General features: G+C 39.9%; 1 protein-coding gene across 2 annotated transcripts in view; it reads right to left on the reverse strand.

Annotated features, from left to right (window-relative positions):
- SYTL5 (synaptotagmin like 5) overlaps nt 1–26,290 on the reverse strand; it is a 94,397-nt gene that overhangs the window by 38,549 nt on the left and 29,558 nt on the right. For both annotated transcript variants that reach the window (XM_056329425.1, XM_056329427.1), the window contains exons 2-4: nt 25,692–26,194; nt 12,158–12,373; nt 1,175–1,290 (exon numbers count right to left, since the gene is read on the reverse strand). In XM_056329425.1, the coding sequence (XP_056185400.1) occupies nt 1,175–1,290; nt 12,158–12,373; nt 25,692–25,810 (451 nt within the window). In that variant the 5' untranslated portion in view covers nt 25,811–26,194. The remainder of the gene's footprint in view (nt 1–1,174; nt 1,291–12,157; nt 12,374–25,691; nt 26,195–26,290) is intronic.

Below are 26,290 nucleotides of genomic sequence, written 5' to 3' on the forward strand. Positions count from 1 at the left end.
TTGTCTTTAACTACACTTCCAAATTTATCACTGACATCATTTACTAGACAAACGACCTGAAATATAATTTTGTGGCATACTGTATTTCCTGTGTTAAATGAAACAATGCTTTCCTAATTACATTGTTCAACTAGGAGCAAGGTGTGGGAAAAATGGCTTAAATGCATTTTAATATACCTATCAAATAACAAAGTAACAAATCACAAAATACCCAGTTTGACAGGCTGCATAATATCAAAACCCAAAGACCATTAAGATATTTGCTGGTCTGACAGCTTCCGAAGCACAGCAATATTGGCAAGATCAGCGTTTTGCCAAGCAGTGTATTTGCAGCAGGCATTTTTCCAATGACAGTAAATACAGTCCCTCCCCCTACAAAATAACCATGCCCATCACCTTCCTACTGAAACTGATAAATGCTACATCTGAAAACAGACTACGTCAGTAACAGCTTCTGTGTGCAGAGTAATGTAGTTAAGTGAAGACAGAAGTATCAGCATTCAGGCAAAACTCCTGTTTTTTAAACCAGTGACCCTGTGATACCATGCAAGGTACCATCAGCAGCTTGCAGACGTGGTACTTTTGCTGTGCAGGGTCAAGACAGCCAAACTGGTTACTGTACCTAAAAGTGCAGGTGCAATTTACTGGAGGCAAAAGGAAAGTCAAGAGAGAATTGAGAAGTACCAAGTAGTCTGGAGGATGCCCATGTTCCAGCATACAGCACAGGAGTTAGCATTTATCTTTCTTATTCAGAGTTGAAGAAGAAAAATGGAATACCTTTTACATACCACCATCACAAATAAGAGAGCTACAGTAAAAAAATGGCTGGTTTTAGATCTCTGCATACAGACAAACTTTCTGGCAGAAACTGAGAATGAACTTTTAGAGCCTCAGCTGCTGGATTTGCAGCTGAATAATACTGTCCACCTGTTTGGACAGTGATATTTTAAGTAGCTCTTTACACAGAAATATTTATTCACCTTACCTTTCATATATATTAATCATTCACAAGTCACTGCACAGTAATACCCAAATATGAAATCAATTAAGATTAAAATGCTAATTATACTTACATATTCAACAGTGGAGAATAAAATACAATACAAGTCAAACACTCTGGAAACAAGATTTGAATGTATTAAGCAAGAGCCTATCTGTCTCTTGTGGTCCCTACCTGGGAATCTGCGTAAGATAGACTGTCTGACAACATCAGTTCCAAGAAGATTTGATTGTTTGAAGCGCTTTGCTCTCTCTTCGAAAAACCATTCTCCTGTGACTATCCGTAGCTGTCTATATGAGGGGAAAGAAAAAAGTCAGAGATATATGTTCATTAACAAATTTGGCCAACCAAAACTCCTGCTTAAACCTTTAGGTCATCATCCAGCCATCAGGCTCACAAACTCTGGACAACATTTGCACAGTTCAAAATAAAAAGTGAAAAGATAGATTGCAAAGCTTGGGACAGCAGGGCATGTAGCAGAAAAATATCATCTTGCTTTGTGAATGAAAAACAATTTTCAGTACACAAATTCAGTTTGCAAAAAACTACCAAATTTCTGTAGAAAACACGTAATATACCATCTCCCTAGTCCTTTAGATAGTGAACTACTCAACCTCACAGTTTTCAATATCTCTTAAAATCTGCAAGAAATGTAGAAACAACAGTGGATGGAGGGAGACCCCCCCCACCCCCCAGCTCCTGCCAGCCATGTCAGCAGTTCATGGACTTACACACATATATATTTATATAACCTATATATAGGTTGCTGCAGGCCTATATATATTTTTCATCTCTGAGTTTCATATGCTGCCACTATACGTAGTTTCTTCACATGACAATGCTGTTATGAATTAGCTATGTGTCAGAGGTTCAGAGCAATGAATTTTTGTCTTTGTACTGTTCTGGATAACGCTGCTTGTTCTGGTTTCAATTCTCTTAGCTGACCTAACCACCATTGCTGTTTTCCATAGGTATATTTTTATGCTGATCATTAGCCTTTTCCTGAATCGGTTTCATTATGGTCAAGCATCACCATCTCTAGTGCCTCACTACATACAGTTGATGGCAAAAAGCTACTAATCATGAATACTCAAATAAAAAGCAAATAAACAAACTAAAAAAAAAAACCAAAAAATTTTAAAACTGATCTAGCTCCAGACATGTTCCTGCTTACTGTTCAATAAGGAAACTTAATTTCAAACCCATACCAAAAAAGAAATCATCTAGTCTCTTGGGCGTGAAAATTACTACAGATGTATTTAGAGCACTGATCAATATCTTCACTATTAAATTACTTTTGAGTCATGCCTGAATGGAGAGTCTTACTTGAGAAAATACTAAAAATCACAGAATAGGATCCTGCCATTGGTAAAAAGACCCTAACATCACCAGTTCTTCCTAACCTACTAATGAATCATGCACCTTTGCATGAGTCATTAAAAAAAAATATCAAAATCCAAAACATGCCCACAAGCATAGAAATTAAAGATTATTGCCTTATCTTGTTGTTGCAGACTACTACTGACAAAACCCTCTATAATTCATCACCACAATCCATCATTATGCGAGGCATTAACAAAATCTCTACGTTTCCGCTCAGAATTTTAAAATTACTATTGTTAGACACAAACACTGGAAAGGATTCACTGCATTAGAATCTATGCACAGTCCGGCTAGTGTGAAAAACATTTTTTCTTTGAATGTGTATTTTCACAATTCATTTACAGCAGGCACTTCTCTGTGCAGTTATTTTTATACCAAGATTTACAGCAAGTTTAATATTTTCTATCAAACCATAAACCTTTCAGGCCTTTGACTACACCATCATATTCCACTGCAATATAAATTATGTATCACATTGCAATATGAACTGCATGGTTCATTCATTTTTTTTCCCCCTCAGTTACTCCCAGGTTTGACCATAGAACTCCACAAGTGCCATTTTCCTCTTGGATGGAGATTTTACTCATCTCCAGTATCTTACCAGTAATGTTTAACTTGATCAAGGCCAGACAGGGCACTCCCCACCTCACTACCCAGATAAGCACCTTCACACTCCTCCAAGCACAGGACAACCTGAAGGAGATGACATGACCTACCCTAGGGTTCCAGCAGTGGGAGGGGGAGCTGCCCCATGCAAAGCTACAGGCTCTTACAAGCAAAAACTTGCAATTATTTCCACACCTGACCCCAGCTTGTGCCACCTGCCTGGGCTGCTGCAGTTCATGGAGGGGCAGCCCAGCCCTCTGCTACGGGGTCCCCATGGAGCCATCTCCTACTTCTTCTAGCCAGATGTGAACAGCGATGAGGGAAAGAAAACCTGTCTGGTACCGTCTGATTCACTAGTGCCCAGAGGACCTCAGCCTGGGCAGGACAGTAGCTGAGACCAGTGTGTCTGCTTGTTTTACCATATATTAGTCTTATAATCTGATGTGGAGATTCAGCCCTGCAGTAGCAAGACCAAGGGCTCAAGGAGGAGCATGGGCCCTGGAGTGATCAAAGGAGCTGCAGCTAAGGGATAGATGGTTGGGGCAGCTGTGGGAGGAAGCCAGGAAGGAAGAGGATGGAGGGCTGCTGGGCTGTGCAAGGAAGGATCAGTGGCAGTGCTGCTGGTGGAGGGAGGAGGTCCTCCCCCAGCATCCTTCCCTGGGAAAGAGCCTTCCTCTGCTCCTCCACTTCACTGTGGTACAATATAGGTCACCCGCAAGCTTAGAGCTCACCATCAGTCTCCCTCTCTCCATCCCCACTCCATCCCATGCCATTTGAACAACATCTCCTACACCTCCCCTCTGGGACCAAAGCAGGCTGCAAGATGGGAAGGTCTGGCACCAGGCTGGGAGTGAGGAAGGATTACTGTGCAGAAGGACTTTCTCTTGCTCTTGTCATCTCCTTGTAGTAGTAGCTGCTAGCCCCATACTCATCTTCCTCGCAGCTGCATAAAGCTGTGCAGGGAAGAGATAGGTTAGTCTGGGCAACAACAGTTGACCCCTGTATGTTCTGGCAAAGGATAAATAAGCAACCTACTTCTCTTAATAATCTCTCTCTGCAGACTGTAACCTGCCACCATTAAATACCCCCTAATTACGTAGCTGGTGCCCTCTTACTTGGCCAAGGAAGTTCAGGATCATTGCCGTGTGCTCTGGCAAACACAAACTGGACCCCCAAAGAAAGGGGAGGATGCGATCAAACCCTTTTGCAGGCACAAGTGGGCAAGGGAGCATGACAGCCACTACAGTGATGGAGCTGAACAGTGTGCTGGTTCAGCTAATGATGGCAAACTGAATTGCCCATCTCATTCATCAGACTGACCTTATTAAGCAGTAATAAGATCCATATTTTAAAGTGAGGTGCCAACTCCTTGGCAGGGCTACTTTGAGGATGCCCACACCCATTCTGCTCTGATTTCACGAAGAGAACCAGGTTTGAGGTAAAACACAGACAACTCCCTCAAGCGAGGCATGAAACACAGCAAATAAAGGGAGTATGGCCTTGTCTTAGTCAAATGTTTCACTTCTCTAGCCAATCCTGTTATCCACAGCAAAAGGGAAAAAGCCAACAGCCATCAATAACCACCCATTGCAAGCATCGTGTGAAAGAAATCTAGAGGCCTCAGCTTTCACTTCAGACCCTCATCCTTCTTATCACTAATGTTGCTGTCAATGTTGGGATCCTTCAGCTGGCAGCCCTCTTCAGCAAAAACATCCTTACCCAACAGATCACCTCTACAAAAAATATCACGTTCTAAAGAAATCAGGGAAAACTACTAAGCTTTGCAGCTTTGATTTTCTAGGGCGCTAGTATTAGATGTTTTTTTCACGTGTACTGAACAATTCACACGAAGACTAGTGTTCACGTTAGCTTAATCATTCATACATGTCAGGAGCACCTATTAAAATAATTTTTGTTCTACACAGAAATAGAAATAAATTCAGATTAAATGATCGCCTAAGTCTCTGACTTGAAGTTTGAATTTCTTAATTGCATTTGACATTCTGAATCAAAAATTGAAAAGCGAGACCTAAACAGTCTTATAATAACTTTATTTTCATGCATTTATAATTATGACAAGGGGAGACTACCTTTCCTACTGATATAGTACATCTTTCTTCTATTTCTGATGCAGGACTTAAATGAACTCTTCCCATCTAAATACCTGTTTCAGTGGCAAAAGAAGCAAGGGCATTTACTCAACAGTACATCAAATCAGTGCTTTCAGGTCTGGGTTTTGCTGGTTTTAAAATGGGTCCAAGGTCTATACTGACTAAAAATCACAGTATGTGCATGCATTTTCTTAACTTTCTTTTCTCAGCACGTAGCATACACAAAGTAAAAAATAAGTATGTGTTCGACCAAAGCAGTGTTTAGATTGGCCTTCTAAGGTGTGCAACAGATGCTGAATCCAGTAGCTTTAGAAAGAAGGAAGACTGTTATGAATTGTAATAGCAGCAATTTTTGCATGATTGCTCTTTCCTATACTCAAAATGGCTAGGAAAACTGTAAAGAAAAATCACGTGCAAGTAGCTAGGTTTAGTACCAAATACTTTAGGTATCTGCTAAAGTCCTCATACATTAATTACTGATCCACCTACTCATGTCTTCATGTGAGAGGGAGTACATCATGGTTCCGTGCTCCTTCTCCCTCTATGATCCCATACTAAATGGATTAACCTCACTAAGACGCTGTTTAGTTTACAAATGGAACATAACCTGTGGCCTATCCCTGCCAAAAACTCAGCCTGTTATTTTCCACTCTCATTTTTGCAAGACATTTCATGATTAAATGCCCAACTATAAAAATTCCATTTAAGATGGAAAGTCTCAATTGTTACTTTCAATCATTTATTTGGGGAAAAAAACCCAGATTGGTAAAACAGTTTCACTATCCATTTGGTCATCCAGCCTAACCCGCATTCACAGCAGAGGGAAGAGATTTAGCCTAGCTTCCTTTCCCTCTCCTGTTCCTCAAGTTACCTTACTTTCACCTTGGGAGAAAAATCTGGAAAAAATGCCAAGACCAAAGGCTGAATAAAATGCAGTCTATACATGAACATACCAAAACATACACACTCATCTTTGTATGTATTCAATTCCATACAGTATTTCTGTAACATAAATTAACTCCAGAGAATTTTTATTATGTTGTAAGGCTATTAAATAGAAAAATTTGACCCAGTTAAAAGAAGGCAAACTTGCTTAGAAATTTCTAAAATAAAAAGAAATTATAAGAAATCTGAAAAGCATTTGCATACTAAAACATTTGAAATGCCCTTATTTTTAGGCTCCTAATGGGAATAAATGTTACTAAGGTACTGATGAATTTTCATGACACTTCAAGACAACACAATTATTTCAAAGATGAACAAAAATTTCTCATTACTGTTTTGTTCTGCTGTAATAACTTGGGCCACCGAGGCTGAAGAACTCAATCAAAATGAAGGCATTGTTTGCAGATATCTAGACACATTCGTAATAAGAAACACAGACAGCACCAAGATGCAAAATCAGCTTGTCAGCAGGCTGCTTGAAGAACTTGATTTCCCTCAACCTATTGATCATTTTAGATGCAGAATTTTAAGCACATTTTAAGAAGATTCAGGGGGGAAAAGTAACCTTAATGGAAAGGTTTTCTTTTAGCAACTATGTTTGAAAGTTCCTGATGACATCAGTTCCCTGTATGCAGGGAATGGAGCAGAAAGCTTCCTCTTTCATCAAGTGCATTGCTACATTCACTTCATCAAATACTACAACAATGTGACCATCAAACAGTTGCATAAAAACTGTTTTGGTCTGCCCTCAGTAACTGCAGAACTAAGAATTTGGCAGAAGACTTAGCTCTAACCCTTCCTGACCTTTAAATGCTTTATATTGCAGCTTTGTATTCTAGCTGGTAATAACTCCCATGGGGAAAAAAAAATCTACTAACTTTCTCTTTAGGGACATTCAAGGGCAATATCCTTTTCCAGTAACTGTAAATTTTAAGACAATTTATATGTAAACCTCAGTTCGTTACACTTAAAAATACTGTTGAACATCTTTCACTATTGACATTTAAATGTCTTTCCTCAAATTTGCTAATTCTCTTTTTGAAAGTGTTTTAGAATGCAATTGATATGTTGTGATGAGCTTCCCCATCACCAGAAGCAAGTCTTTGGAGAAATGGCAGATGAAATGGCTTAAAGATTATTTTGGAGGTGAGAAGTCAGAGTCACTTGTTGCCAGATGATGTTCTTGACAGATGAACAGACAGATTGTATTATTAAATAAACTGATATCTCACCCCTACAGCTACCATCAGGCTACCATGTGATTTTTTAAAAATTTGTTCAGAAAACAATATCCTTAACAAATCCTTTCACTATATCCTTAACAAATGAACATCTTGAAATTACCTCCTCAGGTCAAAGTCAGCCTACTTGTAGTTTGTCACCATTGTTTTTTTTGATTTTTTGGTAGCTGGGCATAAACCCACCATAAATGTTAAAGCAATGATAACATTTGATCCCAGGCTATGTGACAGAATGTCCTTCTGCTGTACTAAAGGTATCCCAAACTCCTGTGCTATAAGTGGACAGGCTCAGAAGGAAGGAAAGGTCAAAATGCGTGAAATGAATCACCAGGCAGAAGTTGGCTGATATTACCTGTATTTTCTTTTATTGACACAAGAAGTTCTTTGTTTCAGCAATTAGTTTGGGTTATCTGTGTAATTCAAGGAGTTCCTGCAGTAATTTCTGTAATACTTGTCAACCTCTCTTTGAAGGAACATACTCAACACCCAGTACCAGACCCGCTTCGCTGACACCAGATGTAATGCAGTAGGCTTTCCAACAGTTCTGAAAAACTTGCTTCTGAACATATTCCTGCAGGTATAATTGATGACTATATAACAGGACTTGTACAGGTTACTACTATCACCATCTCCTCCAGTGGCACTTAATAGGCATTTCTGAGGATAATTTTGGGAGAACAGACAAGAAGTAGCATATCACCAAGACCAGACAAAAAACAGTACAGCACCAAAACTGGGAAGAGTTCATGAAGGCCACTTAAGGGTCTCACAGTATGTATGACAACATACATATACATTATAACAGCATAACCTGGCTCTGAAAATGGAACAGCATAGCAGGTGCCAGAGTCATTACAGATACGGACATTAACCTAGCCTCACTCAGAGAGGTTCAGGTTGCTAAAAGAAAAGGAGAAGGGGGAAAAAAAAAAGTTTCCTAACACTTTTTGCAAAGCCACTAGTGTGATGAAACAATCCAATTTGACAGACACAAACACTTTATGCAGATCAATGCTACAGAGCTAAAAGATTTTTCCCCTTCTCTTGCCTTTTGTTTGCTACTTATACAGCACAACTGTCTCTTAACTCTGGATTCCTATTTTCTTTTCCTTGTCTACTGCCTTTTAATCTTGCCAAAGACTATTTGCATTAACTTAACCAGCTCCTCCTTCAAATGTAATTCAAAAAGCCTAAAAATCCCGATTATCCCTGCATTTCTCACTTGAGAGAGAGGAAAGCAGAACTGAATGAATTTAAATTAGAACTATGCACAGTGATTTCACTGAAATACCTATCTCAAACTTCTATCTCTAGGCTGCCCACACAGAAGATATCATCTCTGTGTACTCCCAGCAGCATAAAAGGCATTTTACAGATCATTAACTGTCACTACAGTCCTGCAAAAACACTGCATAGGAACAAAAAGGAAAAGAGATATTTTAATTTAATATAGATACCCAACCTCTACAAAACTTTAGCACTTGCCAAGTCTAGCACTTTGCAAGCAAATTATACCACAGTTTGTCAGAACAAAGGCAGGCTTCAACCAGAATTAATTTCCAAGATGACTGCTAAGACCACTTCTTGGCGTACAGAATTGCAGCACAATCACAAGTAGATGTGGCATATGTTTTGAGAAGTTATATCACTTCATCCATCTTTTAGCCCCAAAACAGGATCATCTTTACTCATATCATTCCATGATATGAGATCTCTCATGAGAGAGGTTTATCCAACCTGTTTTTAAAACAAGATTCTGCATCCTTTCCAAGTTATATCAATATTCATAACATGTAACCAAAATCCTTTCACTGCAATTTAAGTATCACTTTACTTTTCCTGTCCAAAGTGAGTTCATAGAACAGCCTGTAAGCTTCCTCGATGCAGCTACCTTTTGTTGATTTCAAACTCAGTTATTTTCAGCCTTCTCTTGCCTAGGCCAAACACTCTGATACCAGAAAAACGCCAAAGAGAAAACCCTCTAGATGTCATTTTGTAAGTTTAGAAGGCAGGCATTCTTATTGCAGCACTGGGCACATAGAGATTATTATCTCAAATCACACGCACCTACCTGACCAGCATTCCTCAATTTATTACAGCAAAACATACATATTCATCATACTTCCACAAAATCTAATATACATAGCAACTATTCCCTGAAATGATTTGCATATGCATAAGGCACTTCTGTATGCACGCTTCGTTGCTGGGGGTCTTTCGAGACCCCTGGTGGTCAACAAGTTGGTGAACTTCAGCGGAACTTTCTTGGGGAACATGTGCACTACTTGTTCTTATAGAACTTCATTTGTTCTCTGCGCTATATGTTTTTGACTGCAACGTTCCGTTACCCCACTTCTCTTGTCTATTATATCCCAGGTGCCTCATAAAGCTTGCTATATCTTAGTGAACTTATTCAATAGGTCGATTTAATCACTGCTTTTCTTTCAGCCTCTGTTAGTGATTCTTTATATCTTAACTATATCAACTTCTGACTCCTTCCATTACTCTAGACATACGGTGTGCTAGGCTTGTGATCCTTATTTTCTGCTGAACTTTTTCCAACTGGCCAACACGAAGTGTGCTGCACAAAACCGGGCAGGTACTCTACATAAAACAGTATTGCATCATGTATTTTACAGGCTATACTTCTGCTTGCACATCCCTGTGTGATGCTGGAATTTTCTACCATGGAAAATACTGTTGAATCATGTTCAGCTTTTCATTCAGTACAATACCCAGATCTTTTCCTAAGGAACAGCTGCATATGTTCTTTTTATCCCCATTCTATATTTCTGCAGCTGCATTTTTGCCCAAATGTAGTACTTCCACATACCCGTAGGGAGCCACCATATGCTCTTCCTTCAAACCACTTCTCTAAATTGTAAGCATCCCTATGAATTCTAATCCTGTCCTTCAGGATGCCTACAGTATCTCTCAGCTTTGTGTCACCTGCAGGTGTAACTGGCAAACTCATCTGCTGCATCAAAGTCCTTAACTAAAATACTTAACAGTGAAAAGCCAGAAAATGTTCTGCACTATACCACTGCCTGCATTTTTTTCGTTGTTGTTGGTTTTTGGTTGGTTTGGGTTTTTGGTTGTTGGGGTTTTTTTGACAACAAAATGTCCATAACTACTCTGAGAATGGAGCTTTATAATTTTCCAGGCAGTTCTGCAATCACACTGACAGAATTTATTCCAGGGCATAGCTCCCCTTGTTTATTAGCATATTAGAATGGCACAAGAGAAAGTATCAGAAGTCAAGCTGTAAGATATCAACAGATCCTCCTCTATTCACAAGGTCTGTCACCCTATCAAAGGAAGAAATTAAATTGATTTTGACATTATTTGTTCTCAAGCCAGCTCTTAATCATTGCCTTGTCCTCTTCTCCTGGCTTTCAAACAGCACAGCAATCATTTGTTTCAGCATTTTTAGAGAAATTAAAGGTAACTTGACAGGGTCAACAAATCCCTCCATTCTTCCTTTCTTCATTTTTGAAGCGTAGTATTGTGTTTGCCATTCTTGACTCGGTCATTTCACTTGCACCCCACGGTTTCTGAAAGGCACTGCACTGAGATCATCTCAGGAACCAGCTGAAGTAAATGATAAGGAGCAGAGCCAGGCCTCTACCAATTTAAAACCATTTCACAAAATCAAGAACTTTTACATGTTTCATCTCAAGAGGTGAGACATAGTCATCTGGATGTGGCCCACTGGCTGCAGAGAAGGTTAAGGCATCTAGCACAAAATAAATGTCAACCTTCCAAAGCTAAATTAGAAGACACAAACTCTAAAGGCCATGTTCAGCTGTATTAATTTTTCACTTTCTAGGTAGCCAAAGCCTGATGTAGCTAGCTATTTGAGTTCACTCGCTGATAGAATTTACAAAAAGTCTTATCTTCCTGGTCTCATTGGTCTCATGATGATCTGTAAAAGAAGTCCCTCTGAAATTACTCTGATTTTTCCCCCCTTTAACATGATTATTTTATCACGTCTTTTTCTTATACCACCCAGTTCTTACATCAGGATATATAACCAAGTTGTGTTCCACAATAACATTTCCCCTTTTCTTCATAGTTATCTTACCAAGTCAAGCTGCAAAAACCCATATTACAATATCAATCAAGTGAATAATTCTTCCAAGCACACACCAAGTAAATATCTTTCTGTTTATCCCCTTGATATCCTGTGTTAGAATACTGACTCTCTGCTTTTCAGCACCGTGATCTGCTACCCTCCTCCTCCCTCCATTCCCCATGCTCCATATTCCAACTGAGAGAAATGCGCTAATCACCTTTTGTTTTACCTCCCACCATAGCACAATTTACTTTAGAACACTCACTAACAGACATTATAAATACAGCCCTCTCTCTTCACGCAGAGATATTCAGTTACTATAAACACGGGGGGGAAAAAAGGGATAGAAACGTGGACTGAAGTGCTTGGACTCACAGTTTTTACATCTCTTTCCTTACAAATCCACCTATCATGTCAATCAGAACATACAGACCTCACTTGTACTTAATTCTGTTTTGTTAATTTTGAATTATTTGATTTTTACATTTATATCTTCAGAATGCTAATAGACCTGTCCCTGCTTGTAACTGATTTTCTATCATTTTCAGAATACTTCCCACCAACAGCTTAGTATCTGTGATGCTTGCAGCTTTCTTCATGAAGCAAGCACGTTGGAACTGGGAAAAAAGATACTGCAAGATCGTGCAGCAAATAAAACCACCAGATAAGCCTCTTCCCTTGTGTACTTGCTATGCATATGCTTTTGTGCTAAGGAGATGTAAAACAGTAGCATCAGCACAAAATTATTTACATCGTGGTAATCCCTAAACGTAATTATGAAAGCTGCACAACTTACGCAATCTTGGCACACACCGAGCACTTCCACTGTCCATCAGTTCCTACAACACGACACTTATGGCAAACTCGAAGTTTGCAGGTTTGGCACAGGTCTCCTCTATCAAAGATTAAGCCCAGGTTTTTCTGACAGCGAACACAGACCCTGCTGTTGTCCTGTTGACAATGACGGTTTCCACCTTTCCTCCTCATTTCCAGAAGCTCATTTTTCAATTTCCTAGAAGTAAGAAAATAAAATCTTTTAATTTGGAGATACATCTCAGTGATTTGTAACTTTTTAACAAGTGAGATTTAGTGTTAAAAACTACAAGACACAAATAAGTACGATACAATTATTATTTTTTTTAATATTTGCTGTATTTTTTGACACACGTAGGACAAAGAAGAATAAATCTATCCTCCATCTCAGACATGCAGTCAAGAAAATCCTTTGGTAGATCACTATAAGTAACTGCAGACAGCTGAACAGTTCTGCACAATTGGTAAACCATCTTTGCTTGTCCCTCATCAATAATTCAAGTCATGCTGAGCCCAGGTTGACAGCAGCTTAAAACTGGGACTATCCTGTGCATCCACAGAAGGAAAAGGAGAAAATCTTTCCTGTAATTAGTGTGCATTTCATACTATGCCAACATAGAGTTAGCTAGGAACACATATGCAATTTTGCACTGGCTATTCAAAGCCTAAGAAATCCCAAACCAAAACATCAAAATAGATAGTGGTGTCATGGTGTGATGTTACAATTAGAAAAAAAGAAAAAAAAGGAGAATGTCAGTATAAATAACGTGACTTGTGGATTACTAGTTCTGCAACTGACTCTGCAGGATAAAAATATTTGCATTTACGACCAGATTTTGAAGGCTGCAATTTCAATGGTGCATGAGTTGGGTCCTTAATGAGAAAATAGCCGTGAGAGGTAACTACTGTATTTCCAACAGCAAAAAAAAAGGAATTTTAAGAGAAAGAGTAAGGAAGGATGACAGGAGAGGCAGTTTTCTATGCCCATCTGACTTTCCTGACTCCCTGATAACCCCTGCTCCATCCTTTCAAACCCCTCCTGCACTCCACCCTACCCCAGAATACCTCCTCCTCAGGGGCCCAGCTCAGCAGCTGCTAAGTTCTCTCAGTTTTACATGCCCAAGTGTTGCTGTGTCCCCGTTACTTCACCCTTCCTTACACTCTCTTTCATGCACTGCCATCAGCCAAGAGACTCCAGAGTCCCTCTACCATGAAGCACTCGGACTCACTGAAATCACATTCTCTGCATACATATATGATTTAAGGGGGATTTAAAAAGAAAAACAAAACTGGCTACTGGCTTCACCTAAAGATCAATCAAAAGATGTCAAAAGAAGACCGCTGGGAAGATAAAACCAATAAAAGATAATAGGTTGCAGCCCAGTGAAGAAGACTGGGAACATTGCTTAAGCCACCAGGGACTAAGCTCTGACAGAATTAGGTTGTTTGTGGATACGCTGCCTCGCTAAAAGGCTAGCATTTTGCTTCCCACTGGGATGCCATGAACAGCAGCTGCTCTGCAGCCACCTGGCCTGCAGATGCTCAACCTCTGACAGCTTTTGAAAAAGGGTCTGTCCAATCCCTCCAGGCAGTGACTACAAATCCTGTCAAGCGTTTTCCTCTGCTGGCCTCTGTCCAAAAGCGATTTCTTGATTCTGCTTTGCACCCTTCTCCCATGTTCACTCCAAACAGCCTTGCTCTCATGCCATAGCTTTCAAAAGTCTGCCCAGGCCTCACAGCTTTTCTTGGCACTTCGCTAACTGGTCTGGCAGTTTATCAATCGCATCTTACATCTGCCTACGTCCTGCAGAGATACACTTAGTTACAGGTATATATCCATTTTCTTCTGTCAATCAGCCAGTTCCAAATGCAGGCGAGTGACCTACACTACAGAAACTACCAAGTGAACTGCAATATTGCCATTAGGCACAGGGAAGGCAGATGGTCACCAGGTTTGCTGCCCCCTCCTTGGATCTACCTCCTAAACAAGCCTGCCTTCAAACAGCAAAAGTCAATTAATCTGCTGCTTCTGGACTGAGAGCTAAGGGAAAAAAACCCAACCCCAAACCAACACCCTGCTACCAGAGCACCCTTGACCACGGTATTTTTAAAGAGATACCGCACTTATCCATTTGAGTAACAAATACACCCTTCAATGTTTGTGAAGACATCTAATTACCCCTGAGGTTATGCTCACTTACATTTCACTAAATATCAAACAACATTCACAAAACACTTGATTTACTGTCTCCCCTCTCAGCAATGTGAATTTGTCAAAGTACTGTGCTACATGGCCCTTTTATTTTAGCAGAGCCACTTTTAGTACCAACTGATCTTAGGAAAATTTAAGATTGGATCGTGTTTTCACACATTGAGAGGTATTGCAGCACTTTCCAGGTTTACCCCCAAGAACCCCCTGTCACAGCTGAATGTCCTTCTTCATCAGGAATTCTTAATCTGGCCAATACTTAGTGTTTCTGTCCCTCTCACCTACTTTTTGTCTTCCTGAAGATGCTTAAGTCATCCACTTGCCTCTGTGCTGGGTCCACGCAATGAACAGGGCTTAGAGCTGCAATGGGGGATGCTGCTGTCAGGAGACTTTCAAGCACAGAAAATGTGGACCCATGAAAAAGAAGAGAAAGGGCAGATCCAGTTTGCACCTGCCACATGGATCACCACCTTCAGTTGCACGCACCAATTTCTGTTCTACCTTCTCCCTGTGAGCTGACAGTAGAAAAAGACACGCGGCACAACTGGAGTTCTGGGACTGCTCCTTACTTCCATGTGGCCTCTTTGGCACCTCAGTCGCTTCACTTTTACTACTCACTTCTCATAGGTCAGCTCAAACAGTTGGTCTAAGTTACTGATACAGAGGTGACAGCTATGGTTTATGTCTACACACAACAAGCAAGCACTAATAGATTCAGCTATACTCAGCTTGCCCCCACAAAACTATCTCTGCATCTGTACTGGGTTTGCATAGCAAGGTTTTGGCAGTTGGGGGTCTTCAGGGGTGGCCTCTGTGAGATGAAATTGGGGCTGTGCCTCTTCAGGCAGAGCCGGTTCCAGCTACCTCCAAATCAGACCCACCACTGGCCAATGCTGAGCCCATCATCGATACTGGTGGCACTTCTGTCATCACACATTTAAGAAAGGGGGGAAAATGCTGCACAGCAGCTGAGACAGGGGAGTGAGGAAAATGTGAAATAGCCCTGCAGACATGAAGTCAGTGAAGAAGGAGCAAGAGGAGGTGCTCCAGCTGCCAAAGCAGAGATTCCCCTACAGCCTGCAGAGATCATAGTGAAGTCAGTTGTCTCCCTGCAGCCCATAAGGGACCATACTGGAGCAGATATCCACCCTGCAGCCCATGGAGGATCCCATGCTGGAGCAGGTGAGCATGCCCTGAAGGAAGCTGCAGTCTGTGGAGAGCTCCTGCTGGAGCAGGCTCCTGGCAAGAACTGCATCCCATGGGGGACCCAGACAGAGGCAGTTTTCCTGAAGGACTATACCCCTGTGGAAAGGACCTATGTTGAAACAGGGGTTTCAAGTGTGAGGAGGAAGGAGCAGCAGAGAACAAGCGTTATGAATTGACCCTCACTCCCCATTCCCCTGCACCACTTGGGGCAGAGGAGGAGAAAGAAGTCTCTGGAACAAAGGAGTGAAGTTGAGCCTGCGAAGTGGGGTATTGAGGAGAAGGTATTTTCAGTTTTGTCCTTGTTTCTCTGAATCCTACTTTTTTTTTTAGTGGCAACAAGTTAAATACATTTTCCCCAAGTGATAAGCAATCTGCCTGTCATTATCCTGATCCACGAGTTTTTTCACCCTATTTTCTGCTGCTGTCCTGGTCAGGAAGGGAGCAGCTTGGTGGGTGTCTGGCAGCCAGCCAAGGTCAGCCCACCACAGCCTACTTTCCCCCCTTTCCATCGGCTTGTTTGTTCCGAGTCTCCTTCAGCAGCAAAACCAGCTCACTAGTACTGGGGAGACAACGTAGACTCTGGAGAAGAAGACAGCAGATCAGCCTTAAACACTCTGTGCACAAAATGTTCTCTCATTGTTTACCTGCCTCTTACCAGAGTTTCAGGGGGTCACCAATCCACAATAATGTCAACTTAGGCATTTGAAAATCTTGGAAATTTTTAATAATTTCAAAATCCTCTCCCCTCTGAGTCATATGATTGATTCAATACTAAAATGATACCAAAAATTTAAAACATCATATTCAGTTCCCTGGATATGTTCAAGCTTCTCTTTGCAACCAGAAGGGACAGGCTTTCCTCTTCCCTTCCCTCATTCACAATGAAATATAAGAGAACTCAGACACTGTGGACTAAGAAAAATACAACAAAGTCTGAGGGCTTCTGACAGCATGATATAAGCTGTTAACATTGAGACATTTCAGCTGGAGCACAGACATTGTTTTCAGCTAGCTGGACCAGATTGCTATGAACAGAGTATTGGTAATTCAGTCAGAAAGGAGAAATTGTAAGCAGAAGAGTTCAAGATAAGCAACTGAATGCTACAAGTCCTTCTAGATTCCCTGAAACACAAGAAAGGAGAGGGGAAACATTTCTGTGGCACAAAAATTAGAGAAGTGTAGTCAAATAAATACACCTGGGCTCACCCAATTTCTCAGATAAATATTATTTCTCATCATACAGCCATATCTTTTCAATAAAATAGTTGGTTCTAAATAAGAATGTGTTTAAGTTATTAATACTGAAAATTCTCTAAGGTAAGTCACAGCATTAGAGTATGAAGAGCATCTGCAAGAACTACTTTTACAGTGTACTGTCCCGAGTGTTGCTAAGGTCTTTGGAAGTTTTTCTACAAATAAACGCACCCACTGTCACATGCTTCATTCTAAAACCAGCATTCAGTAAAGCCCTGAATGCTGCCCCCAGTGAAGTATTATTTTAAAATACACTGCCAGAACTTCCCAACTGCTTGAAGCACAAGCTCCTTCCCTGCACAAGCTTCATCTTTTCAGTGCTGAAGTCCACAACACAAAATCATAGGACAGTTGAGGAAGGGTTGGAAGGAATCTCTTGAGACCAATCTGGTCCAACCCTCCTGCTCCAAAGCGCAGTAAGCTATATCAGGTCGCCCTGGATTCTTTCAGCTATTTGAAACATGGACATTCTGCAATCTCTCTGAGCAGGCTCATCCAGTTTAACCACCCTCACAATAAAAAACATTTTTTTCTTCTGTTCAGATGCAATTTCCTGTAGTTCAGTTTGTGCTCACTGACTCTTGCCCATTCACTGGACGTCACTCAGAAAAGTCTGGTTCCATCTTCTTTAATGCCCATTAGGCATTCATACACATTGATAAGATCCCCCTGAACCTTCTCTTCTCTAGGCAGAACAGTCCCAGCTATCTCAATCTCTCCCGATAAGATGCTCCAAGCCCTTAATCATCTTTGTCTGCCTTCACTGTACTTGCTCCAGTATGTCACAGAATCACAGAACGGCTGAGGCTGGAAGGGACCTCTGGAGGTCATCTGGTCCAAGCCCCTTGCTGAAGCAGGGCCACTAAGACCCAGCTGCCCAGGACCATGCCTAGACAGCTTTTGATTATCTCCAGGGATGGAGACTCCACAAACTACCAGGACAAGCTGTGCCAGGGCTCAGTCACCTTCACAGTGAAAAAGTGTTTCCTGATGTTCAGGTGGAACCTCCTGTGTTTCAATTTGTGCCCACTGCCTCTGGACATCACTGAATAGAGCCTGGTTCCATCCTCTTTGCACCTTCCCTTCAGGTCTTTATATATATATACATATAAATAAGATCCCCCTAAGCCTTCCCTTCTCTAGGCTGAACAGTCCCAGCTCTCTCAGCTTTTCCTCATACGAGAGATGCTCCAGTCACTTAGTCATATTCATGGCCCTTCATGGGACCCTTTCTAGTATACTCACGTCTCTCTTACACTAAGGAGCCCAGCAGCAGCTTATCTATGAGGATCTTACGGGAGACTTCCCCGAAGTCTAAGCAGACAATACCCACTGCCCTCCCCTCATCTACCAAGACAGTCATTTCCATCACAGAAGTTTATCAAATTGGTCAAGCATAACTTCCCCTTCGTAAAGCTGTGCTGACTACTCCCAGTGATTTTCTGGTCCTTTAATGTGTCACCATGGGATTGTGTCCCATGTGAACACCATGCGATTGGGTCCCAGCTTTTTTTGGGACTGGAACATCTGCATGTAGAACAACCACCTGAACCTTGCCCAAGTGTCACAGTAACTCAGAAGATGAATATTGTTAATCCTCAAATCTTAAAAGGGTTAAAATACTAAGAACTAGCAAAGGCTCATTTTTTGTACCAGATTTATTTCCAGTGGTTAATTTTTACTTAAAAAAAATAAAATCAACAGTGACCCATTGCATTTCAGGAACTCCAGCCGCATCCAGGTGTCTAATGTTGAAAGAAAATCTTCACTGAACCTCTTCCATTCCAGCCCTCTCCCTCCTCCCTGCAACTATCACAGTCTTTTGTGCTTAATTAGCAGCATCATTGGGCACAAAGTCTGCATATTAAATAGTTCAAATTTTAAATAAGGAAATCTCTATCAACCCAAACCAATAAACAGTGCATTTTTATACAAAAGCTTGCTTAGAGATCAACATGCTGAAAAACTTACCAGTATTATTTTGACATTAAAAAGGCATTATTCCTACTACCTAGTAGTGGTGATTGCAACACTATTTTCCACTGCCTATGTGATACAAAATCTTGAATTCTTATCAGATGATAGTTGATCTGCTAACAGCATGAATTCTGAAAAGTGTTTGTTTTCATGTTTTTTAATACAGAGCTGCCTTTGATGACTTTCAGGGAACTGAGATAAAATAAATCAACCCACAGCTTCTCCACTCATTTAATCAAACAAATAAACCAGAAAATTAAACCAGCAAGCAAACAATATACAGACAGATATACTGGATATGAGCTTTCTTTTGGGATTCCCTATACTATTTGTTGAATTGAACCACTGATTGACTGTAACAAATATGTTCTGATCTTAAGAAAATAAAAAATGAAATGTCTCAAGGGCCAGGAAGAGGAGGAGAAGGTGGGTGAGTCATCTGAAAAAAAAAATCTATCATCGTAACAGCCTCCAAACAAGCACAGCCTATCTGCACTAGTTACACAATATTGAAAAGGGATAATAAGTACAGCATGTAGCCACTACTCTTTATCCCCCAAGAGAGGAACCAGCTGCATTATAAACACCCAATTCCCTTTTGTCATTCTAAGATTTGAAATCTTAATTTTAAAGGAATGTAATTAATGCAGTTAGATATATTTAATCTCAAATACTGAACGAGAATTAATCTTTATCAATCCTCTCCTAGTAATATGAAAATAAACTCAGCAGAAGCCAAATTAATATGCTGCTGGAGAAAAAGGATCTTATCATACACTGAGGTTTCTAAACTATTTATTACAACAGCTGTTTGATAGAAGATAGCTATTAAAAAGAAATTTGTGACTGCCAAGGACAGAAGAATATTTAACCATTCCTCTAACTGTGAATTTATATTAAGATCCCTCTACTGTCTCTGAAAATATGTTAAGTGCATTGGAGGAGAGCTCCATTCTAACTAGTAATCCAGGTAACACTGAATGACTTAGTCTAAGCCTTTCTGAATGGGGTCTATAAAGCCCACATAAGATATCCAAGCAGGGAGAAAAAAAGGACAGCCAACACCAAATTTGAGAAATTACTCAGATCCTAGACTAAGTCCCTCTAACAAATAAATATGAAAACATGATGCCTTGAAAAGATGAGGGAAAAAATGAAAAAATGCAGACAGCAAGGGCCACAATTCTACAAAACACAAACCAAGGAGCAGCAAGCAGTCATGGCTCTTGGCACATTGCCCACCACCTGCAAGAGGCACAAAAAGAGGCCCTAAAACGGTCTGATTCTTCCCTACTGACACTGAAAGTTATGAGGCAGGCAAAGGCGCTCATTCCCTCACAAATGCAGCCTCCAGAGATGGACCATTCCCAAACCCTGATAATCCTGCAAACAGAAAGAAGCAATGACAAATCTTAACAGATCCATTTTTTTCTTAATAGCATGTTTTACCCTAGAAAACATTTATTCCCCCCAATACAGAAAAGTAGAATAGTTATACTGCTGCAAGAGGCAAGACACTCGCTGCCCAAGCCATTCACCTGAACGAATGTTATCTTCTGAGGCACGAGAGACATAGAATGCCTCTAACTGTAAGCACGATCCATTTTCAGTCAGGTAATTTATTTTTTTTTTTAATACCAAACTGATTTTCTTATTCTTTTTTCATTTCACTAGGATTTTGGAAAGCTTTTTATTCTGAAAATTTTTTCTACCTCATCTCCTCTCTCTTGTTTGAAAAACCACTGTGAAATGCAATGGCACACACGATTCCTCAGTTTGATTTTCAAATTTCTCCTACACCTTCTTTCTTCCCATTTCAAAAACCTTTTTCATCTTAAAATGCATCAGGTATTTTTAATTTCATTTTCACATTCTAAATTTTCAGAGTTCAGAGTCATAAAAATTACACTAAAAAAAAATCAAAAACTTGTCTTTAACCAACTATAATTAAAGACTTCAGCCAGTAAAAAGCTTAAATATATGAAATTGCTCCAGTCTTGCATGTGCTGTTAACAAAGTTCCGCTTCCTACACAGATAAGTGACACATACTCCTTCTGAAGATGTGCAGCTGCTAATTTAGATACTAGAGAATTTTTCTGTGCAGGAACTGGTATCAACATACTTCTGGAAGCTGAAAGAGAATGGAAACTCCTTTCCAGACTGATTCCCAATACCTCCTCCAAACTTAGCCGGATTCCCTCCACTGTCTAACACAGTATGTGGAAAGTAACAGTAAATATTGACAGTTCACAAAGGGATGGGCTATTACAAATTTCCATCGAGCTCTCCTTGCATTGTAAAATTTAGCCATTTGAGTAGCTGAAGTATTTTTCAGGTTCTTATTTTATAAGCACAGATATTCACATTTTGCTTATGTAACAGATCTGTACAATGAAAACTGTCTTAAGAATATTTGAATAGGGAGGTATATCGTGACAACAAAAGGATACAGGCAAAGGCAAAGAATGAATTTGCAAAGGAAAAGAGAACTGACATAATGAATGGCAGAACAGAGCCCAGCGAACAGAAGGATCGGAGGCAATGGAACTGAAGTTATATTGGGATATTACAACAATGACAAACTTTCACAGACAGAACTTTTTCTGAGTAACTCCCTTATCGTCTCATCTAAATCTGTTACTAAGATTTAGAAAAAAATAAAATGCATATTGCTTATTAGCTTCTCACTAGTCTTTGATAGATCAAATTGTACCCAGGGTATGAGAATTAGTCACCATCAGAAATTCTTTCATCAATAGAGGATCTTCATTTTTGAAGAACACTGTAGAGCAAAATAGGCATCTCTACGCTTAGAGTACTGGCAAAGTAACCACTTTTGATGGAAAAGTCTCTGGTTGAAGGAATAACAAAGTGTTAAATCCACTTGGCAAATGAGATAGCTGCCAGACAAGCAGCTTCCCAACTTCCCATACACGTATGGATAAGCAATATGTTTTAACATAAGGGCTCTTTCTTCAAATATTTATAGGCAGCCTCGTAAAAACACAGATCATATACCATACTATATGCTGTCTTGCAATCATTTTGTGCTTATAAACAAGTCCAAATGTATACTCAGTAGATAAGTCAATTCACATTCCTGTTACTCAATTTTTTTTTTCTAAAGTACTTGCCCGTAGTTACCACATGGTGGTATCCATGCTAACAGTTTCTCCTATACTGTAATGAAGTTAATACCCTAAATTGCTTCTATGGATCTCTTCAGACCTGTAAGGAGATACCATTTTAGTTAACTGAAAAGACAGGAACGCCAGCTTTCCTTGTCAAAACACATCTGGGGCTGGTGCAGTTCTTATACAGCCTCTGGCAACCTAAACGCTGAGGGAATGATTCAAGTAATAATTCACTAAAAGCCTTATCCTTGGAAGAAACAGGCGCTTTCCTTCTCTTTCTCAGTTCAACAATTATTATGCTGGTATCTCCTCTTCTAAAACCACGGTGTTTACAGCTTTGCCTGGTAAAGAATGAGAAGAACCTTTGTGTTTTAAATGGTGTCTAGGAAAATAGTCAAGGAAAGAGAGCAATATACATCAGCAGTAAGTGTGTATTGTGTGTTTGCTCTGTGATAGCATGAGGTTGAGATGAAGAGCTAGCTTCAAATGCAAAATGCTATGACTATCAGACCCAGCTCCCTGTGTAACGCCACAGCTAGGAAGGATGCAGTGGGGCTGCTGCTGGAACTGAAACAAATAAACAACAGTTAGATGAAACACACCTCGTATGTGGTACACCCCTCTTCTGGCAAATACATGCTTTCAATTTAGGAATGATTAATAACTTGTGACGCTGCATATTAAATGTGATACAGGTTTGCCTAAAAAGGGTCCTAAAAGAATAAAACTATTTTGTAATAGTGAAATAGTAGAAGGATGGGGAAGTAAGGAAGAAGACACGTTTCAGCCCAAACCATTCAGTTTAGAATGCCTTGACTGACATTACCTGGATGCAAGCTTCTCCCAGCAACTCACATGTTAAAAAAACCCCTACGTTTTCACCTTCAATATGGTCAAGTTCACTATTTTTAGCTATTCTAGCTCTATGTAATTTAATTATTTCATCTAAATAAACTTAACATTTGAAAATAATCATGATGGTCATTTGGCCAACATAAAAAACATCATAGAGCAATGTTTAGAACACTGTAAGTTATTTGCACAAATAATCTACTAACAGCTTTAAATCAATATTCAAAGCAAATTTCCAGTCACACAAGATGCACACTTAAAGTTAAGAACATATACCCTAATATTTATTAAGCAGGTTCCTTATTTGTATTATTAAAACTAGACCACAGAAAGAGCACTTGCTGCCTTACATGTTTCTCTCACATGTAGGTGAAATATTTGTACGTCAAGTAAAAATACAAGAATAGCCAACTGCACTCCAGAACACAAGCATGTATTAGTGGAAATAACTCTTAACAATTTCATTATTAGGACATCCTCCTACACTTACTGTTGCTTTCATGTTTAACAGAAAAATCCTTTCAAGTTATGATGGCTTTTGAAGATGAACAAGGAACAGAAAAGAAATATCAAGGTAGATTCAGAAAGAGTGGAACAGACTAATAAAATTTTTTCAGTACAATGTAGAAGTAAGCATCTTGCCAGCATGAAAAATGACTTGAAAATAAATACAAAGGGACCTGTTCTTCTGCAAAGTACTTCGATATAATATATAACAGATTGTACCAAATGGAATTCCAAAGACAACAAATGTTCCTCTGAAGTATACTTATAAGACATAATTAAAGATATCCTTGCCAGGCTGTATTCAGAAACAAAAAATTATGAAGTCTCCTAGGGAGCAGTTACCCACCCAATTCTTTACAGTTTGTACATCTCAGCAGTCTTTTATAGACTACATTCCACCATTATCAAGCACAGTATGGTCTAGTGGCAATTCTCCAAATATACTCTGAATTAAAAAACAATTGGTTCATATATAGGTGCTAGAAGTATGCATAAGCATCACATTGCATCATTCGTTACCCTAATTGGCATCAGATTAACTTCATTTTCAGCCTTTTCTTAGGGTGCTCTTTCCATTTGTACCAAAACACAGATTAGGCAATACTGCCTGCCACTTTACTGAACTGCATCCTCACAGGTGTCTTGGGTTCTCAAACAGTACATTTGGCAGAGTGACTTCCAGTAGTGCCAAAAAAAAGCAGAAGATTAGAGGGTGTAAGGCATCATATAAAAAAAAAAACCAAAAACAAAAACAAAAAAACAAACAACAAACCAACAAAACCCCTAAACGAACAAAAAGAAACCAAACCCACAAAACCTCAGGAGTTTCAGCTTTCCACTTGAGGCTGGGAAATGACAGTAGTAGAAAAGAAAGCTTTCTGAGGGGTTGGGACACTAGTGGTCTGATACACCATTGCACTTCATACCCATGCATTTGATCGATGACTACTGACATGTCACGTTTCCAAGGCCACCACCTTAGAAAACTGAAATACTGACTTTGAAATGTTTAACCTATTACAAAACAGAGCACAATGCCTGGAACAAACAGTGCTCCATCTGTTTTCTTCTTCATCTGACAAATCATCAAGGAGATGAAATGATTAATTTGCCCACACCGCCATAAAGAAACATCTTTCCTTCCAGTCTTGCAACAGAAGCAGCAACCAGTTTTAGCCCACTCCATTTAGATGAGCCACAATATTCTGCAGTTAAATGGGCTGCACACCAATAGAGGCATTGCACTTAGACTTGGTTCTCTTAAGGTAGAAAGACTTCCAAAACAGGAGGTTAACTCTGCATGGATTTCCAAGTAATAGTTTTAGACAAAAAAGCCTCAGCAAGCACTGAGCGTGCGTCTCTGCAAGGCACTGTGTCTAAAATGCTTTTTAGCAGCTCAATGGGAAGAGCAATGCAGTCTGGCCTTGGAATACATGAACAGAAACCAGCAAAGGCTCAAAATCTTCCCTTTGTCATCCATGACACTCAGCAGCCTTGTCAACACCAAGTGCTGCATACATCCACGCTAAGCCCATTTCTCAGAACCAGCACTGTATAAAAGTTTAAGAGGGCAGTGGGGAGAAGCGAGAGGAAGTAACAACAGCAACATACTGGAAAAGCATATGAACCTTTGCAGAACCGATAACTAACCCACTCTGAGTCATCTAAAATAGCTGACTCTCAGCCTGCCTCCACACATTGTTCTTTGAATTTTGACTTTTACCTTTTTTTCCCCTCAGAAAAGAACACATGGACTCTGTATTAACACCTTGAGTCTCTACTTCTCCCATCAATGACTTTTCAGATCTATACCTGAGATATTTAGTTTTATTTATTTATTAGTAAATCTAAGACATTTGAAAAATGAAGCGTCCCTCCTCCTCCCTATTCTGTAAACACTGCAACAGAGAGAAAAAGGTCACTATCTCGCCTTTGCCCCGTGTTGCACGGGCCGGTGCACAGAGGCAGGCGCCTACTTTCTCTCCCTGTGACACCTTCCAAACTTCCCCTCCTGCAGCTCTGGAGGCACAAAGCATGTACCTCCTCTCAGAGGAAGAAAGTTCAAGAGCCTTACTAAAGGCTTCCATCTCAAAATTTAAAATCTACAGAATCTCAAATTTTAAAACCTCTGCTGTGTATTTTCGCACTTTTTCTCTTTCTTACTCTTTCGCCTTGAAGCAACAAACACAAGGGTTTTTTTACAGAGGGCCAAACTAGCAAGCAGCTTCCTTTTTAACACTTGACTTTGATTGTAATTAACTGTGCCACCTCCCAACATTCATCCTTCTCCTGAGGCATCTAGAAAATCTTCACTGGGTACCACAAAAATATCTGTACCATGGACCATATTTTTAAGAACAGTAATAAAAAGGGTTACCTTATCCTTTTATCTTCAACTCTTTTCAGATACTCATCTCTCTTCAATACTCCCAATATTGTTTCCCTTTCATGTTCCAGCAAAAATGACAAATTGATGATCTCCAAGTGCTTTGTCATGATTCTTCAGCAGCCACTCTTTCAATGACTCCTTTGCCCAATTGATTCTTCCAATGATTTATTTGCACACGTCCAAAGGCACGTTTGCATCAAAGATCCACACAGTCCAGAGGTATTTTTGAAAAATGTTTCTTTAAGTTAACCAAGAGTCAAGATTGTATTGCTTTGCCTTCCAACTATGCAAGAAATTAAGGTTTCTTCTTTGTTTCTTCCTCAAGAAAGCTCGTCATTTTCCTGGCTAGCGAATGCTCTTGTGTCGTGGCCGACGCTCACTGGCACACTGCTGGTCTTCAGGCTCCATTCACAAGCATCTGCAGAATAAACTTTCTGGCATAATTGCAGTTTGGAGCCAGAAGATAGCCGGGCATATTTTTTTCAAACTACCTGAAAGTCAAAACAAACAAGTGTAGGTGATTTTGGCATTACTATCACAGTCTGACTTGAGAAAAGCTTAATCTAATAACTGTTTGAAAGCCACCA

Source organism: Falco biarmicus, chromosome 2, assembly GCF_023638135.1.
Source record: "Falco biarmicus isolate bFalBia1 chromosome 2, bFalBia1.pri, whole genome shotgun sequence".
Taxonomy (NCBI): domain Eukaryota; kingdom Metazoa; phylum Chordata; class Aves; order Falconiformes; family Falconidae; genus Falco; species Falco biarmicus.